The 20,648-nt window shown below is 37.8% G+C and overlaps 1 protein-coding gene across 4 annotated transcripts in view; it reads left to right on the top strand.

The window, feature by feature from the left end:
- The window catches only part of AGL (amylo-alpha-1,6-glucosidase and 4-alpha-glucanotransferase), an 88,780-nt gene that overhangs the window by 45,081 nt on the left and 23,051 nt on the right, over positions 1-20,648 (top strand). For all 4 annotated transcript variants that reach the window (XM_008263966.5, XM_008263968.5, XM_008263969.5 and 1 more), the window contains 7 exon segments: positions 1,893-2,029; positions 2,646-2,779; positions 3,484-3,659; positions 6,352-6,454; positions 9,071-9,296; positions 10,840-10,951; positions 18,511-18,646. In XM_008263966.5, coding sequence (XP_008262188.1) covers positions 1,893-2,029; positions 2,646-2,779; positions 3,484-3,659; positions 6,352-6,454; positions 9,071-9,296; positions 10,840-10,951; positions 18,511-18,646 — 1,024 coding nt within the window.

Raw genomic sequence — 20,648 nt, 5'->3', positions numbered from 1 at the left:
TCTACTTGAGCTAGAGCCGGGTATTAAACCCAGATACTCCAGTGTGGGATGTGGGTAACAACCAACATCTATTTTTTTTTACCTTTTCAAAAAATTTCTTTTCCTTGTTTGTTTGTTTTGTTGTTGTTGTTGTTAACCAGAACCTTCACCAGTATAATAACTGCTAGGCAAAATGCCTTTTCCACTTTCCTAGTCTCTTCTTACCTCACAAAACATTGGATTAGTCAATGTTAGATCTGTTCTCTAAAACACTGTTTCCATCATGTCACTCCATTTTTCAAAAGTGGTAACATTTACTGAGCAGTATTTTGCCTTCCCTGAGAATTCTGACATATGTAGAACATTATTATTATTTTTAAGGATTTATTTGAAAGTCAGAGTTACACAGAGAGAGAAGGAGAAGCAGAGAGAGATCTTCCATCTGCTAGTTCAATCCCCAGTTAGCTGGAGCAGCCAGAGCTATGCTGATCTGAAGCTATGCTGGTGCAAAGGCAGGAGCCAGGAGCTTCCTCTGGGTCTCCCATGCGAGTGCAGGGGCACAGAGACTTGGTCTATCTTCTACTGCTTTCCCAGGCTATAGCAGAGAGCTGGATTGGAAGTGGAGCAGCCAGGGCTTGAATCAGCACCCATATGGGATTCTGGCACTGCAGGTGGCAGCTTTACCAGCTATGCCACAGTGCCAGGCCTCGAACATTATTTTACAATGTCTTCTTTTCTAACATTTTTGTGCTTTAAGCTTTATTTCTAGAATAAGCTTTATTTTATTTTAAAATATATTTTTGTGTGTTTTAAGCTTTATTCTCTTAGCCCCTTAAAGGAAAAAATATATCTTAAATTTATGTATTTTTAATTTTTCATAACATGCCACATACACAGCAAAATTCATTAAATTCTAGCTAAATAAGTTTAGTAGAAATGAAGTAAGTGAAAGCAATATGGGTTTTTATTTTTATTTATTTTTTAAATGCATTTAGGTAGTCACCTCTTTTTTTTTTTTTTAAGATTTATTTTTTATTTGAAAGGCAGTTACAGAGAGTCAGAGACAGAGAGAGAGAGAAGGAGAGATCTTCCATCTGCTGGTTCACTCCCAAAATGGCTGCAATGGCTGGAGCTTGGAACTTCTTTTGGGTCTCCCACATGGGTCCAGGGGCCCAAGGATTTGGGCCATCTTCCACTGCTTTCCCAGGCACATTAGCAGGGAGCTGGATAGGAAGTAGAGTAGCCAGGACTTGAACTGGTGCCCATATGGGATGCTGGCACTATAGGCAGCGGCTTTACCCACTGTGCCACAGCACCAGCCCCACAATATGATTTTTTAACAGTGGAAGTGACTATCTTATTATGTGATAAAATTACTACTGTTATTCTAAAATATTAGAATCTGCTACCACTTTGATACTTTGGTTATTTCCAAGTACTGCTCATCATTTATAAAAGATTCCTTCCAAAACAGCCTTTATTCTTATCATCACCATAGATGTTCTTATTCTGTCTGGAACCACTTCTCTGATTTCTTTAAATATTGCCTGAATGTTAATGATTCCACCACTTTTCCCCATGAAAAGATATAGGCTTATCAGTTTTCTTTCCCTGTATGCCTTAGAACAGCAAAGCCATGCCAGTTGTCTTAAAATCCAAAAAAATAAGACAGGTCCCAGAAGTTATGAATCTTGGAAAGGTATGCATAACTCATATGACAGTACTCCCCTTCAATATGGTTCAAACCAGTACTGCCACACTTCTCTTCAGCCATCAAAAGTGCCATTGTGGAAGACACAGCTCTTTTATCTGCCTTGTATATGCTCAAATCATTTAGTGATTAGCAGCAGCCTAGAATGTGGGAACATACTGACTCTGCCAATAACACAACAATATGTTTCTCCAAATTTCAGGGTTAATGTCCGTATTGGCAGAAATACGACCAAAGAATGACTTGGGACACCCTTTCTGTGATAATTTGCGGTCTGGAGATTGGATGATTGACTATGTCAGTGGCCGGCTTATTTCACGATCAGGAACTATTGCTGAAGTAAGTAGAGCTATATTCTACTCCAAATAAAAAAAATCAAGAGCCCTACAAGAATTATATTTCCATATTGACCTTGTTTTCTAACATGAACCACTTTGCCCTCTTCATCATCTTTCAGTTCTAATAAAGGAAAATCTGGTTTATAAATTACTAGATGGTAAAGTTGCATGTTTAGATTTGGCTCTTAAAATATGCCTACCTAGGCCAGCACCATGGCTCACTAGGCTAATCCTCCTCCTGCGGCGCCGGCACTCCGGGTTCTAGTCCCGGTTGGGGCACCAGTTCTGTCCTGGTTGCTCCTCCCCCAGTGCAGCTCTCTGCTGTGGCCCAGGAAGGCAGTGGAGGATGGCCCAAGTGCTTGGGCCCTGCACCCACATGGGAAACCAGGAAGAAGTGCCTGGCTCCTGGCTTTGGATTGGCACAGTGTGCCAGCCATAGCAGTCATTTGGGGGGTGAACCAAAGGAAGGAAGACCTTTCTCTCTGTCTCTCTCTCTCAACTGTCTAACTCTGCCTGTCAAAAAAAAAAAAATATATATATATATATATATACACACACACACACCTACCTAGCCTGTAAACATACCACATTAACTTTTAAAATTATCTTTGTAACAGGTTGGTAAATGGTTGCAGGCTATGTTCTTCTACCTGAAGCAGATCCCACGTTATCTTATACCATGTTACTTTGATGCTATATTAATTGGTGCATACACCACTCTTCTGGATATAGCATGGAAGCAAATGTCAAGGTATACCCAATAAAGCTTGAGTACATAGGTTTGCTTGTGTAGAAATATATAGAAAGTCACTTTATGCATGCTCTTAAAAGTATGAGGAATTACCACAGATCCATAAAGCTGAAAAACTCTGTAGTTGATAGTAAATTTATTAACATTCTTTCATCTGGAAAATTTAAAAACAAACTTAAAGATACTAAAATCTGTTCTATAAAGCTAATAAAATATATTACTGGGAAAAATGTTTTATATTATTTGCTTCTATGTATTCATTGGCTGCACTTCATTTATTTATTAACTACAATTCATACATTTCTAGAATATGCATATACAGTTCTTTTTATAGTTTTTTAGTAAGAGAAAAAATGTTCTGTTATTATGAGTGAAATTTGCCATTAATGATGAAATTTCCAAAATGAAACCACATATTGAAATGTACCAGTGAGAACCACCAGATTGGCATAATTTCAAGAAGAATATAACTTCATCCCTACTATTTGTTTCACAACAGCCATGGAACTAAAGCCAGCTAAAATCATGAGTAAAGTGAAAGTGGTTTTGAAATCTAACCAAATTAAAATTTTTTCACCTGATATTACCATTGTTACATATTTGTGTGGAGATATTGTTTAAATAAAGAAATCAAGTAAGATAAAAACTATAAAAAGTTTTGTATTTCCACAAATAATATTAAATGCCCATTACTTCTGTTACAGTTTTGTTCAGACTGGTTCAACCTTTGTCAAACACCTCTCTCTGGGTTCAGTCCAAATGTGTGGAGTAGGAAAATTCCCTTCTCTGCCACTTCTTTCACCTTCACTTACGGATGTCCCATATAGGCTAAATGAGATCACAAAAGAAAAGGAGCAATGTTGTGTTTCTCTGGCTGCAGGTAAGAAATTATGTGTAAGATCAAAATGTATAAGTAGTATTCAAAGAGGAAAAGCTAAGGGCAAATGATTATTTAAAAAAAAAAAACCCATGATTTTATCCAAGAGTTTATGCTGCTTGGTAAAATTTCATACTCATAAAAAATAACTATACTTAGTATTTCATTATAACTGTACACCAAGCATTTATATAAGGAGGGGGCTAATTTTAATATATTTATTTTATTTATTTGAAAAGCAGACCACCAAACAGAGAGCTGCCACTTATTGGTTAACTCTCCAAAAAACTGGAGCTAGGGCAGGCCAAAGACAAATGCTCATGAAACTGAACTGGGCCATAGTAGAAGAAACATGAATGTGAAAAATTTGGTTTTAAACTCTACTTTTCAGAAGCCCATACATAAAATATTGAGCTCATACTTTTTTATTATGTACTGCTGCTATTTAAGAGGATATGAGACTTCAAAAAGTTCATGGAACATGTACATCATGAAAAAAACCTATGCAATCGATTTTCAATCATTTGAGCCATTCACCACTGGCTCCCAAGTTGTGAATTGGCAGGAAGCTGGAGTCGGGAGTCAAGACTGGGAACTGAACCCAGCCACTCCAGTGTGGGATATGAGTGTCTTAACCAACATCTTAACAGACAGTCCACAGGTAGCTATCTGGAGCAGTTAGATACCACATGGGAGCCAGCATCGCAAAGCAGCAGGTTAAGCCACTGTTTTGCCAGCATCCCATACTGGTTCGGATTCTGACTGATCCATTTCCATTCTAGCTCTCTGCTAATGCAAGTGAGGAAACAGCAAAAGATGGACCAAGTACTTGGGCCCCTACCACCCATGTGGGAAACTCGTGGAGTTTGTGGCTCCTGGAAGATCTCTCTCTTTGTGTCCATCTCTCTGTGTTACTGTACCTTTCAAATAAATAAAATCAGTCTTTAAAAATAGGACTGGCACTGTGGCATAGTGGATTAAGCTGCTGCTTGCAGCACTGGCATCCCATCTGGGTGCTGGTTCAAGTCCTGGCTGTTCCACTTCCAGTCCAGCTCTCTGCTATGGCCTGTGTGGGCAGTGGAAGATGACCCACGTGAGAGACCCAGATGAAGCTCCTGGCTCCTTGCTTCAGTCTAGCCCATCCCTGGGCTTTTGGGGAGTAGACTAGTGGATGTAAGACTTCTCTCTCCCTGCCTCTGCCTCTCCCTCTCCCTCTCTATAACTCTTCCTTTCAAATTAATAAATAAATCTTTAAAAAAAAAAAAAAAGCAAAACATTGCTTGTGAGATCTACACCTATACTGGAATGCCTGATTCAAATCCGAATTCTGCTTCTGATTTCCTGCTTCCTGCTAATGTGCACTGTGGGAGGGGGCAGGGGATAGGTCTGAATGCCTGGGTCCCTGACACTCATGTGGAAGACCAGATTCTAGGCTCCTGGTTTTGGTCTGGCCCGGCCATAACTATTGCAGGCATTTTGGAAGTGAACAGTGGTTGAGGGCTCTCTCTCTTTCTCTGTCCCCACTTTCTGCATTTCAAATAAATAAGAATTACAATTAAACTAATCATTTCATATTTAGATTTATTATCCTTATTCAGAGTAGAATTTTTTTAAGAGATCTATTTATTTATTTGAAAATCAGAGTTGCACAGAGAGAGGAGAGGCAGAGAGAGAGAGAGGTCTTCTATCCAATGGTTCACTCCCTAATTAGCCGGATCTGTGCCGATCTGCAGCCAGGAGCCAGGAGCTTCTTCCCGGTCTCAGGGGTTCAGGGGCCCAAGGACTTGGGCCATCTTCTACTGCTTTCCCAGGCCACAGCAGAGAGCTGGATTGGAAGTGGAGCAACTGGGTTTCAAACTGGCGCCCATATGGGATGCCGGTACTTCAGGCCAGGGCTTTAAACCACTGCGACACAGCGCTGGCCCCAAGAGTAGAATTTTTAAAAATGCATAATTACTGTTATATTAAATGTTTATGTGTTAATTTGATCTCTGCTTTTAATATTTAAGTTAAATTTATTGGAAGAATGTTTATCTGTGTTTAAATATACACATTGAATTGATTCAGATAAGTATCCCTCACTAGCTAGAACTGGTTCTTAATCTGTTTTTTTAAAAACATTATGGCTGTGTCTTTTTTTTAAGATTTATTATTTTATTTTATTTTAAGATTTATTTATTTATTTGAAAGGCAGAGTTACAGAGAGGCAGAGAGAGAGAGAGGTCTTCCATCCAGTGTTTTCACTCCCCAAATGGCCGCAATGGCTGGAGTTGCACAGATTCAGAGCCAGGAGGCAAGAGCTTCTTCAAGGTTTCCCGAGTGGGTGCCATCTTGTACTGCTTTCCCCAGCCATAGCAGAGAGCTGGATATGAAGTGGACCAGCCAGGACTCAAACCGGCGCCCATATGGGATGTTGATACTGCAAACGGCAGCTTTTCCCACTATGCGAGTGTTGACCCCTCTTAATCTCTTTTGGGTCATACATTCCTTTAAGAATCTGATAAGGCTGTGGAAGCTCATTTTACAAAAGTCAACTAAGTATACACATATATTTTGCAAATAATTTTAGAGGATTTTCTGACTTCTGTGCTTATCCTTATAACCTAGGTTTTGAGTAACCTCTGTAGTAATGGAGTTCCTGGGTTTGTTTGTATTATTATGACTAACATATTACTCTGTTATATTTTTCTGTTAGGCTTACCTCATTTTTCTTCTGGTATTTTTCGCTGTTGGGGAAGAGACACTTTTATTGCACTTAGAGGTTTGCTGCTGATTACTGGACGCTACTTAGAAGCCAGGTATGAGATTCTCTTACATAGTGCTAATGTAAATCTGTGTCTGAATGTGTTTTCCATACTCTTCAATCTTTCCTTAATAGCCATCTATTCTCAACATTTGGGAGGTGAGTTTTCCATAGAGGTTTTTTTTAAATGTATATATTCATTTAATAGGATCATAGAAGTTCAAAGAAGGTGAAAATCTTTGAAGTTACTAAGTTATAGTCCTTCATATTCCAGATCAGGTTATTTTCAGCATTTGCAAATTTATTTCAATAAAAAATTATAATCATTTATGCCTTCTATAATGAATGCATTACTGGCTCTTTGAATCTTGTAGAAAATACCAAGAGTTCGTGTATTTATTGTCAAGCCTTGTAACCTCCAGTTTGTGTATCTTCAAGTGATATTTTTGTACATCAGAATAAGATGAATGGATCTGTAGGAGGTTGAAAAGCAAGCTCTGTGGGAATACCACTCAGAGTGTGTTCCACAAATCAGCATTGTACCATCATTTGAAAGCTTGTTGGAACTGCAGGTTCTTGATCCCTATACCAAACCTCCTGAATCCAAATCTGGGGATGGGGAACATGAGGTTGACAGGCAGGAAGCTGTGTAATTATCTGCAGTCTGAGTCTAAAGTTTGAAAGCACTGCTCTAGAACATTTTATGTTAAGCCAAATAGCATTTGTTTTGATGTCATCAGGAAAATAACTGAAATTTGTTTCTTCACATGCAAAAAGCTTTCATTTTGGTCATTTTAAAATTCAGATTTCTAGGTAATTCTGAAATGAATTGCACTCTTTCCTGATATCCTAATATATAAAATAAATTTTGTTATTGACCTAAGTTACTATTATGGCGCTATAGAAATTTGGGAGACTATTTGCTTGTTTCCTAAATGTCCCTAAATGATTGATGCAGAAGTAGGAAATAGAACACCAAGATTCAGCATAGTATGGTAGCTAAGAACTTGGACTTTGGGATAGACTGCCAGCTTCTAATCCTGGTTCCAAAACACCAAATGACAAGTATTTCCTCTCTTTGTGCTCTCTGTAAAATTATTAAAGTATTTGCTTTACGGACTTTAATGAGGCTTTAATGAGTTAGTACGTAACACAGTTCACATGTCTAGAAGAGTTTCTGCCACATGCTAACCATTCCATAAATGTTACTCATTTAATCATAATTATTGTTGGCTGAACACCTAATTAATTGTTGATTGTATGCACTTCCACAAGTTTCTGCTTCTCAGCTTTAAAATGACTACACAGATGATGGGTCTGAAACTGTGGCTTGTCAGCTGTTTTGTAGACCTCTGAGCAAATAGCTTTTACCTTTTATAGTCATTAAAAAAAAAAAAGTGTGAGAGAGACCATATATGGCACAGAAAGCCTTAAATATTTACTCTTTACAGAAAACATTTGACCACCCCTGATCTACATGATTCCCAGAAGATAATGTATTTTTATGGTAGTGCTAGCAGCTATAAATTATAGATTCTTAAATTTCAATGATTTTTCACAAACAAAATTTATTTCTTGTTTATCGTCTTACTTTTATGTTCAGTAGGCAGCTTTCCACATAGTGATTCAGGGGCACAGTTTCCTTCCATCTTGATGATTTGCCATCTTCCAAAACCTGACCCCTGTTGTCAGCCAACAAGGAGGAAGAGAGAACCTTGGGAAAATACTGATTACACATGTGGTAGGAAGACACACATCAGTTCCATTCAGTTTCTTGCCTGGAATGCAGTCATCTGGCCACAACTAACTGGGTTAGGAAATGTAGCAAACCCACTTGGTAAAACAAGGCTCTTTATCTCTCACAAGTGGCTCTGCTTCCTCCTTCTACATATATATTCATGGATCAGAGGTCTTTTTACTCAACTTTCAGTGTAGAACATTGCTCTTGATGCTTAAAAGATTGATAGCATGCTTATCCTTTATAAATTGGAAGTGTCACTGTCCATACTAACACTTTTGCTGTACTTTAGAAAATAAAAACATTCCTATTGCCCTTTAAGAGATAGGTATTAAACTGAGATATAGAATTAACAAAATTTCTGAGTGATTTTAGCCAAAAAATGCTAAAGCTTAAACATTTTAAATGAATTTCCCGCTAAAGACCTCAGCTTTCTTATTTCAGTCGCTTTCTAGAATGCCATACCATCATAGAAATGAATTTGTTGCTTGACATTGTGATGGTAGGATAGCAGTTTGAAAGATAACATGTTTTCTACCAAATTTTAAATGTGATTATGCTTTCCAAGGTTGGCTTCTACATCTTTCTTTTCTTTTTTTTTATTTGAAATAATAAAGTTCATGTTTGATAGTTATTTAGATTTCAAAATACCGCAGATTTCAAGTAGAATCTAGAGCTATGAACAACTTAAAAATCACCCATCTGATCTTTAATGCCATGTATGAAAAAGCTAAACCAGAGAGGTTAAGTCAGATTGTTAGAGAAAATCCAGGGCTAAAATTAAGGCTTCAGACCTTTAACTTATTCCATATAAAAATATAAAGAAATGAGAAAATATATCCAAAATATAGTCACCCAAAGTGACTGTTTTTTTGTCTTTGATTTTGTAAGTGTTTGTTTTCATTTCAAATGATCCACTTAATTCTGTTTTAGGAATATTATTTTAGCATTTGCTGGTACCCTGAGGCATGGTCTCATTCCTAATCTCCTGGGTGAAGGAACTTATGCCAGATACAATTGCCGTGATGCTGTGTGGTGGTGGCTACAGTGTATTCAGGATTACTGTAAAATGGTTCCAAATGGTCTAGACATCCTCAAGTGCCCAGTCTCCAGAATGTATCCTACAGATGATTCTGCCCCTTTGCCTGCTGGCACACTGGTAAAGATCATTTCTTAAAATACTTTTTCCTGAAAAATGACTCTCAGTTTCAAATATAAAGTAAATACAAGTAAGAATCTGAATCTTGAGTATTTTTCAAAAATCAGTATTTATTTAGCACATACTAGCCCTGTAAGGGACTGCAGAGATAAGACTAAAGAGCTTGCAACATGACAGAACATCAGTGTGGTCATTGCCAAAAGGTATAAAGGAAGTGCTGTGTAGTCTTACAAATGGGAGAGAGATGCAGTAAGTGGGCCTCAGGGAGAACTTCAGAAAGTAGCTAAAATTTCACTGAAACTGAGCCATAAAGTGTGTGTAGGATTTCAGGAGAGAAAGTAGATGTTATAGGGAGACATTAAAGATGAAAAGAGTAATGAAGCACGTGGTAGGTTGAAGCCTGGCGTAGGACATACCTCTCTGTCCAGTGTGGGCCACCTGCAGGGTTGTGAGAAATTGGGGAAAGGATGCACTGAGTTATCGGAGGCCTTGACTACCAATCTGGGAAAAGTTCAAAATTTGTCTTAGTAGCAGTTAAAAATGGATAAATAATTTTTAATGATTTTTTTCCTAATCAGGAGTATACAATGATCCTGTACTTTAATAACATCTGAACTGTTTTCCAGTGAAATTTATCTGACAGTGGGTGAGGCTTTAGACTACCCCACTGCTAGCGTGTGCTTGTGTCTCCATGATGTTTCAGCCATGAAATACTCAAAAAACATTGTCCCAGATTTTTATACCTGTCTTCTGTTGTTAGCTAACTAATTTCAGTTACATGAATCAGGCAGGTGTGATCTGACCCACGACTACTTTTTCACAATTTGTTGAAGAAAAGAATTTCCACAGCATTATAGAAAAGCTTCATAATTATAATTACTAGCAAAATTTTTACATGATAGACTTTGTGTACTTATCAAAGGCTTTTAAATGAAGTAATAATTAAACATATAAGGACTTTAAACATTTTTCCTAACATTTTCTATCTTATTTTTAAAAGGTTGATCATATGTCTCCCCATATGTCAAATTGAGCACCACATTTGTTATTTATGTGGGTAAATGAAATGATGTATGGGCCTTTCATTCTCCAGGGGCATTTTCATAGTCATCATAGATCCCCAGATTTGGAGGTTCTGCTTTTTCACAGTTTATCCCCATTTCCTATGTGCATATGCAGAAGAGTAAGAACAGCAATGCCAAGTTGCCGGATGACCAGCTAGGTTCATTTAGTAGCTGAACAGTTCACTCTGATAGAAACTATACAAGTTCCAGGTTTGTTTTCATGCACAGTATTAGAAAAATTCCAGATTATTTCATATCACAAGACTGAGCAGACAAAACTACTAACATTAAATGTTCATATGACGAACTTATTTGGTGTTATTTTGGTAGAAACAACTCCTTCCCAGCCCACCATGATTCCCATTTCTCCCTACAAAGGAAAGTATATATTTACACATTGCTCTAATGGTGGGACTTGGAGGGGGGGGTAAGAAAAATGTAATCTCTGACAGAGGTAAAATCCATTGTGTCTCAAACAGGATCAGCCATTGTTTGATGTAATACAGGAGGCTATGCAAAGACACATGCAGGGCATCCAGTTTCGGGAAAGGAATGCTGGTCCACAAATAGACCGAAACATGAAGGATGAAGGTACAGAACTTTAACTACAGCATAAAGATAAACCGATGATGTGAAATTAAACCTTGTAATTGTTCAAATACTTGGCGAATATTTATTTGAATGCAAATTCTCAGGATACAACAATGGAAAAGATTAATTTAGTTCCCAATATCACCAAGTTTTTAGCTTTACAGGAAATATAAACTTTTATATCTTTTGTCAACTAATTTAAAAGGTAATTTTGATGGTTACATTTATAGTCATCATCATAATTGCCATTGAGTGCTATTTGCTAGACATTTTGTTAACTCCTTTATCTGTGTTATTCTCATGTAACACTCCAAAGAATATGGAGAATAAATTATGTTTATAACATGAGAAGACTGAAGCAGAATCAGAGTCACATAGCTAAGTTGCAGAGGTAACATTTCATCTGTTTCATCTAGCCTCCTACATAATACTTTTTGTGAAAAGGTATATTTGTCTATGGAGTTAAAATAGATGTACTTTTCAAACTACTATTGTGTTTTTTGCGTGTTTTAAATATTTTTATTTATTTATTTTGAAAATCAGAGGGGTCAGTACTGTGGCACAGCAGGTTAACGCCCTGGCCTGAAGCACCAGTATCCCATATGGGTGCCAGTTCAAGACCTGGCTGCTCCACTTCTGGTCCAGCTCTCTGCGATGGCCTGGGAAAGCAGTAGAAGATGGCCTAAGTCCTTGGGCCCCTATAGCTACGTGGGAGACCGGGAAGAAGCTCCTGGCTCCTGGCTTCAGGCTTCAGATCGGCACAGCTCCAGCCGTTGTGGCCAATTGGGGAGTGAACCATTGAATGGAGAACCTCTCTCTCTGCCTTTCCTCTTTCTGTGTAACTCTTGACTTTCAAATAAATAAATAAACCTTTAAAAAAAAGAAAGAAAGAAAGAAAGAAAGAAAGAGTTACAGAGACAGGATGAGACACAGAGAAAGATATTCTGACAACTGGTTCACTCCCAGATGGCCGTATCAGCCAGAGCTGGAACAGGCCAAATCCAGGAGCCAGGAGCTTCATCCAGGTCTCCCATGTGGGTGGCAGAGGCCCAAGCACTGGGGCAATCATCTGCTGCTTTTCCCAGGCATTAGAAGGGAGCTGGGTTGGCCCATATGGGGTGCCAGTGTCCCAAGTGGCAGCTTAACCTGCTATGCCACAACGCAGTCCACCTAAAACTACTTTTGATTTCGTCATATTCCTTATCTTGCTGTATACTAACATCATCAGCCAATACATGACTCATAATTTATATGATTTTATTTCTCATTCCACTTTGAGAATTATTCCAATAAGTTTGTTGTACATTTGTTTTTAATCTTGTAAAGCATGTGTTGTTTTATGTGTATTTTTAACTTTGTAATTTATGAAGAATTAGAGACTCATAGAAGATTGCAAAAATAATAAGCAAAATACCATAAACCTCACCAAGCTTCCCTCAATAGGGACATCTTACATAACTGTTAATTGTGTATATGTGTGGTTTAATGCTTTGTGTAGCTTCATGCAACCAGCACCACAATCAAGATACAGAACTAGTTTATTACCACAAAAATCTTTGTGTACTCCTTTATAGTCACACCTACAACCCCACTCCCACTGTTTCTCTCTGACATCTGCTAATATGTTCTCCAGATCTATAATTTTGTCATTTTGGGAATTTATTTAAACTGACTCGTAGAGTATATTAGCTTTTGAGATTTTTTTTTCCACTAAGATTAATGCCCTTGAAATCTTTCCAAATTGTTACATTATTCCTGGATGTTGTTTTCTTTTATGGATGTACCAGAATTTATTTAATTATTAACCCACTGGAAAACATTTGGGTTGTTTCCATTTTTGGGTTATAGAAATAAAACTACCATAAACATTTCATAGATAAGCTTTTGTGTGAAGCAGGTTTTTCACTTTTCTGGGATAAAAGATCAAGAATATGTTTGAGTCATACAGTAAATACATGTTTTGTTTTATTTTTTAAAAAGATTTTATTTGAAAGGCAGAGTTAGAGAGAGAGAGAGAGAGAGAGAGAGAGAGAGAGAGAGAGAGATAAAGATCTTCCATCTGCTAGTTCACTCCCCAAATGACCACAATGGCCAGGGCTGGGCCAGTCTGAAGCCAAGTGCTAGGAGCTTCATTCAGATCTCACATGTGGAAGAAAGAGCCCAAGGACTTGAGCTGTCTTCTGCTACTTTCCCAGGTGCATTAGCAGGGAGCTGGGTCTAAAGTGAAACGGCCAGGTCTTGAACCGGCACCCATATTTGATACCATTGTTGCAGACAGTGACAGCTCCCATGTTTTGTTTTATAAGAAACTGCCAAACTATTTTTAAGGATCATTATTCCATTTTGCATTTCCACCAGCAAATGTCTGGTTTCTCTGCATCTCACCGGCTTTTAGTGTTACCACTTTTTTTTTTTTTTTAAGAAAAGCCATTCTGATTGTAGACCACTGCACATTATGACTTTGAGTTTCCCTAATGTTGAACATCTTTTCATGTGCTTATTTTCCATCATCTTCCATCATTGCTGGAATTTCTATTCGTCTCTTTTGTCCATTTTCTAATTTGATTACTAGTTTTTTGATTACTGAGAGAGTTTTACATATGCATGTATGCGGTGGTAAAATATGCATAAAGTCTGTTTTTAAGTTTGAACCCTGGAGTAATGTGTCAATTTCACTCCTTTTATAATTTTTATATCTTGTTTATTGTCATAATATAGATGTACAAATATGCCACCTTAACCATTTTTAAGTATATAGTTCGGTCATGTTAGGTCATTCAGGTAAGGGATTGTTGCACAGCAGATCTCTAGAACTTTTTCATCTTGCAAAACTGAACCACTGTACCCATTAAAGATTAATTCCTTCTCTACTGCCCCAGCCCTTGGAAATCACCTTTCTACTTTCTGTTTCTATGATTTTTACTATATTGGGTACTTGATATGAGTGAAATCATACAGTATTTATCCTTTTGGGACTGCTTCATTTTATTTAGCATAATGTCAGGGTCCACTCATGTTTGTAGTACGTGATAGGATTTCATTCTGTTTTTAAATGTTTCTGAGACAGAGACAGAGAGAAATCCTCCATCTACTGGTCCACTCCATAAATGCCCACAACTAGGGCCAGGCCAGGCTGAAGCCAAGAACCCAGAGCTCAACCCAGGTCTCAAACCAATGGGTGTCAGGAATCCAAGTACTTAAGCCATTAGTTGCTACCTCCCAGGCTACACATGTTAGTGGGACACTGGAATTGGCAGTAGATCCAGGATTCGATATGGGTGTTGTGTATCCTAAGGAACAACTTAACCAATGCACCAAATGCCCACTACTAGGATTTTCTTCTTTGTAAGGTTGCGTTACATTCGATTGTATGTTTCTACCACATTTATTTATCCTCTGTCAGTGGACATGAGTACCTCTACCTCTGTGTATCATAGTGCAGTGAATGTGGATATGCAGGTATCTCTTCAAGATCCCATGTTCAGTTATTTTGGATATATACCTAGAAGTGGAATTGATAGGTCATTTGGTAATTCTAATTTTTTGAGGAATCTCTATAATATTTTCCATAATGATGGCACCTTTTACATTCATATTAACAGTGCACAGGGCTTCCAATTCTCCAAATCATCACTGAAACTTACAACTTTGGTTCTTTTGGTAGTGGTCATCCTGATGGTTATGAAGTGATATCTCATTTTGGTTTTAATTTGCATTTCTGTGATGATTACTGAACTTGAACCTTTCCATGTGCTTTTTGGCCAAATGTATATCTTGTTTAAAGAAGTGATTGCTCAAGTCCTTTGCCCATTATTGAATTGCGTCGTTGAGACTATCTGTTGTAGAGTTGTAGGGCTCTTGGTATAATTTGGCTGTTAAACTTATATCAAATATAGTTTGCAGACCAGCGCTGCAGCTCACTTGGCTAATCCTCTGCCTACAGCACCAGCACCCTGGGTTCTAGTCCCGATTGGGGCGCTGGATTCTGTCCTGGTTGCTCCTCTTCCAGTCCAGCTCTCTGTTGTGGCCTGGGAAAGCAGTGGAGGATGGCCCAAGTGCTTGGGCCCTGCACCTGCATGGGAGACCAGGAGGAAGCACCTGGCTCCTGGCTTTGGATCGGCGCAGTGCGCCGGCCATAGCAGCCATTTGGGCAGTGAACCAATGGAAAAGGAAGACCTTTATCTCCATCTCTCTCTCTCTCACTGTCTAACTCTGCCTGTCAAAAAAAAAAATATATATATATATATGTATATATATATATATATATAATTTGCAAATACCTTCTCCCATACTGTAGGTTATCTTTTCAGTCTTGGCAGTGACCTTTGATGAAGTCAAATTTATCTATTTTATTCACGTGTTTTTGGTGTCATGTGCAGTAATTCCTCACCAAAACCAATGTCATGAAGCATTTACACTACATTTTTGTCTAAGAATTTTATAGTTTTAACTCTTATTCTTAGGTCTTTGGGCAGTTTTGAGTTAACATTCGTATATTGTATATGATTCAACTTCATTTTTTTTTCAATGGGTATTCAGTTTTCCAAGCAATATTGGCTGCAAAGACTGTCCTTTTACCATCAGATGGTCTTGGCATCCTTGTCAGAAAATATTTGACCATACAATAACAGGGGTTTATTTCTGCAGTCTTTATTCTGTTCCATTGGACTATATGACTGTCACTATGCTAAAATTATACTATTTTGATACTATAGCTTTGCAGTAAGTTTTAAAATCAGGAAGTCTGTCTTCCAAGTTTGTTCTTTTTTAAGATTATATTAGCTATTCGGGGTTCCTAGAGATTCCAAATTAATTTTAGGGTGTGTTTTTCTTTTTTAATTTTTATTAATATAAATATTTAATTTTTATTAATATAAAGATTTAATTATAAAGATTTTTATTAATATAAAGATTTCATGCATTCTGCAGGCACAGTTCCAAGAAGACAACCACACTTCCCTCACTCCCTGTTCCCCCACAATTCTCCTCCCTCCCTCTCTACATCAGTTTTTGCAAAGATGTAATTTTAATACACTCTATATTAACAGGCTTAATTTGCCACTAATCGTAACATTTAACAAGTAAAAAGTAGGAAGACAACAGTTCCACAGGAGTATATACAAAGGTTAAAATGACAGTCATATCCCAGAATGTCCATTTCATTTTTAACATTTTTTGAGTTCTATAGTAAGTGCCACATATTTGTCTTTTGATACTGGCTTATTTCACTAAGCATAATGTTTTCTAGTTGCATCCATTTTGTTGCAAAAGACAGGATTTCATTCTTTTTATGACTGAGTAGTGTTCCGTAGTGTGTGTATTTATACATGCATGGACACACACACACACACACATCACATTTTCTTTGTCCCAGTCATCAGTTGATGGACATCTGGGTTGATTCCATATCTTAGCTGTTGTAAATTGAGCTGCAATAAACATGGGGATACAAATAACTCTTTCATATGCAGATTTAATTTAATTTGGGTAAATTCCCAGGAGTGGGATGGCTGGAGCAAACGGTTGGTCTATTTTCAGATCTTTCAGGAATCTCTACATTGTCTTCCATAATGGTTGTACTAGTTTACATTCCCATCAACAGTGATTAGAATACCTTTTTTCCCACATCCTTGCCAGCTTTTATTGTTTTTTGATTTTTGGATGATATTCATTCTAACTGGTGAAGTGAAGTCTCATTGTGGTTTTGGTTTACATTTCCCTGATGGCTAGTGATCCTGAGTACTTTTTCATGTGGTCTGTTGGCTATTTGTATTTAACCCTTTGAAAAATGCCTTTAATTTATTAAATTTATTTTTATTTATTTGAAAAGTGTATATATATATATATATACACACACACACACACACACAGAGAGAGAGAGAGAGAGAAAGAGAGAGAGAGAGATCTCACATCTACTAGTTCACTCTCAGAATGCCTGTAGGGCCAGATCAAAATCAAGAGCTGGGAACTCAGGGCCAACACTGTGGTGCAGTGGGTTAAGCCACCATTTGCCATGCTGGCATCCCATATGGACACTGTTTGAGTCCTGGATGCCCTGCTTCCAATCCAGCTCCCTGCTAATGGCCAGGGAAAGCAGTGGAAGACGGCTCTGGTCCTTGGGCCCCTGTATATGTGGGAGACCTAGAGGAAGCTCCTGGCTCTTAGCTTCAGCTTGGCCCAGCCTTGGCTGGTGCGGCCATCTGGGGAGTGCACCAACGGATAGATTCATTCATTCATTCTCTCTCTCTCTCTCTCTCTCTCTCTCACATCCACTCTCCACCTCATCCACTCTCCACTCTCCTCTCTCCTCCCTCCTCTCTCCTCTCTCTTTGTAACTCTGACTTTCAGACTTTCAAATAAATAACTCTTTTATTTAAAAAAAAAAAAAGAGCTAGGAATTCAATTTGTTTAAGATGTATTTTATTTATTTGAAAGACAGACTGGCAAAGAGAAAGGGAGAGAGAGAGATAAACAGATCTTCCATCCTCTGATTCACTCCCCAAATGGCCGCAATTGTTGGGGCTGGCCTCAACCAAAGCCAGGAGTCTGGAACTCTATATAGATCTCCCACGTGGGTCACAAGGGCACAAGCACTTGGGCCTTCTCCTGCTGCTTTGCCAAGTGTATCAGCAGGGAGCTGGGTTGGAAGTGGAGTAGATAGGACTTGAACCAGCACTCCAGTGTAGGATTTCAGCATTGCAGATGGCAGCTTAGCCCACACCACCACAACACTGGCCCAAGATTTTAGCATTTGGTCATATTTTCTTCAGATCTTTCTTTTGAAAAGAAATGACCAAGTAAGATGCATATAAACTTCATCTTGATCTTTTCCAGCTGTCATATAATCAAAGTTTACTGTTTCCATGCATGTTTTTAAACTTCATGTGTTTATGTGTTTGAGTATGTGCAAATTATATATGATATAATGTAGTAGTATTCACTGCTCTATAATGTAATAGATATATACTGTATGTAACTATTTTATGTTTTTAAATTCTACACAAATATTATATTAGATACAGCCACATAGGCATGTATTATTAGACATATTGTAGACATAAAATATTAGTATTATTTATGTTTTAAATTTTTACTGAAATATTTCTTTTTGTACATAGCTTTTTGCATCATCTTTACTCACCCATTTTATTTTAAGGATTCATCCATGTTGATACATGTAAATCCAATTTATTAATTTTAAATGCTAATAGAGTTTTCTAGTGTATAAGTACAATACAGTGTTTCTCCTTTCTTCTACTGATTGGTTGTTCATTTTTATAGTCATGCAAGCATAGTTGTAATGAATATTCTTGTACACATCTCCGTGTGCATATGGGTTGGGTTTCTCTAGGGTGTGTATATATGGAAATGAAGTCACCAAGTGGCAGAATGCACTCACTTAGAACTTGCAGGGTATTACCAAATTGATCTCAGAATGATTGTATTGGTTTATTATATTCCTTTAAAACTGTATAAATGTTACAAATAAAATTCTTATTTTTACATGCTATATGTAATATATCATAATTCATTATAAATGTTTTATTTTGCTTTTTTAGGTTTTACTGTAATTGCTGGGGTTAATGAAGAAACAGGATTTGTTTATGGAGGAAATCGCTTCAATTGTGGTACGTGGATGGATAAAATGGGAGAAAGTGACAGAGCGAGAAACAGAGGGATCCCAGCCACTCCCAGGTAGTGTTTATTTTATACTGCTTACACTGTCATATTTTACTGTTTCCTTTTTTAAAAGCACATATTTGTGGAATCTTTTACTATATCAACCATGAACTCTTCATATTAAGTCAATCAAAATCAGCCTTTCTCCTTCTCTCAACCACTTTCTGTTCCACTCATCCCTTCCTCTGCCCCATTACACATACACACAATCCTCTTGGTATAAGTCATCAAATAAATCTATCTGTTCTCTTTTGGAAGTTCTCATAGATTGTCTACCAGCACCTGCGAAAAACATTTTATCATTCATTGTTTCTATTAAGACATTCTTTCAGTGTAAACATTTCATTATGCCCATCTTTTGCAAACATGGAAAACCACTAGTTATTCTTTTATGAAAAACTTTCACTTCCTGAACCTTTTTCCTCCTTTTTTTTTAAATCTTTCATCCCAGAATTTGTCATTTAATTTTTTTCTTTCCATGATTTCAAAAGCTATCAGAAAATAGCTTCTAATACTATATTAAGCTGAGAAGCTATTTTCTTATTCTAAATTTTATTTTCACTAAGAATTATCCAAAAAAGCATTTAGTAGTTGTTGTGTTTATTTGATTTTTAATTTCTTTAATAACTGTTTTGCTACATTATTAGATCTTATACTTCTTTTTTATTGTTCCTCAGAAAGGAGCTCTGGGGCATGGGGTGAAGCCACTGCCTGCAACTTCATATCCCTTTTAGGTGCTGGTTCATGACCCAGCTGCTCCACTTCTGATCTAGCTCCTTACTAATGGCATGGGAAAAGCAGCAGAAGATGGCCCAAGTGCTTGGGCTCCCCTCTTGGGAGACCCAGATGCAGCTCCTAGCTCCAGGCTTCAGCCTGGTTCAGTCCTGGTCATAACGGCCACTTGGAGCGTGAATCAGCAGATGGAGGATCTCGCTTTCTCTCTCTCTCTCTCTCTAACCCTGTCTTTCAAATAAACAAGTAAATCTTAAAAAAGCTTTTAAAATGTATATTAGGAAGATAAACAATTGCAAAATAGTAAGAGGAGATTTTTTTTTTTTTACATAATGCAATACATACTCCTTTAAACTAAGGATTTTTAGGCTCCAGTGCTGTGGCATAGCAGGTAGGGCCGCTGCCTGCAGTGCTGGCATCCCCTATGGGCGCGGGTTTGAGTCCCGACTGCTCCACTTCCAATCCAGTTCTCGGATATGGCCTGGGAATGCAGTGGAAGATGGCCCAGGTCCTTGGGCCCCTGCACCCACATGAAAGACCCTGAAGGAGCTCCTGGCTCCTGGCTTCAGATTGGTGCAGCCAACTGGGGAGTGAACCAGCAGACAGAAGACCATTCTCTCTGTGCCTCTCCTTCTCTCTGTGTGTAACTCTGACTTTCAGATAAATAAATCTTTTTTTAAAAAAAGTAAGGATTCTTAATGGCTTGTAATTATTAAAATTTATTACTGAATATCCTTTTTTTAACTTTTATTTAGTAAATATAAATTTCCAAAGTACAGTTTATGGATTACAATGGCTTCCCCCCCCAATAACTTCCCTCCCACTCTCACCCCTCCCATCTCCCACTCCCTTTCCCATTCCATTCACATCAAGATTCATTTTCAATTATCTTTATATACAGAAGATCGATTTAGTATATATTAAGTAAAGATTTCATCAGTTTGCACCCACACAGAAACACAGAGTGTAAAATACTGTTTCAGTACTAGTTATAGCATTACTTCACATTGGACAACACATAAGGACAGATCCCACATGAGGAGTAAGTACACAGTGACTCCTGTTGTTGACTTAACAATTTGACACTCTTGTTTATGGCGTCAATAATCTCCCTAGGCTCTAGTCATGAGTTGCCAAGGCTATGGAAGCCTTTTGAGTTCGCTGACTTCGATCTTATTCAGACAGGGTCTTAGTCAAACTGGAAGTTCTCTCCTCCCTTCAGAGAAAGATACCTCCTTCTTTGATGGCCCCGTTCTTTCCACTGGGATCTCAATCGCAGAGATCT

The sequence above is a fragment of the Oryctolagus cuniculus genome, chromosome 7 (assembly GCF_051225735.1).
Source record: "Oryctolagus cuniculus isolate XC-2025 breed Fujian yellow rabbit chromosome 7, ASM5122573v1, whole genome shotgun sequence".
NCBI classification, from domain to species: domain Eukaryota; kingdom Metazoa; phylum Chordata; class Mammalia; order Lagomorpha; family Leporidae; genus Oryctolagus; species Oryctolagus cuniculus.
This window is presented reverse-complemented; position numbering and strand designations above follow the sequence as displayed.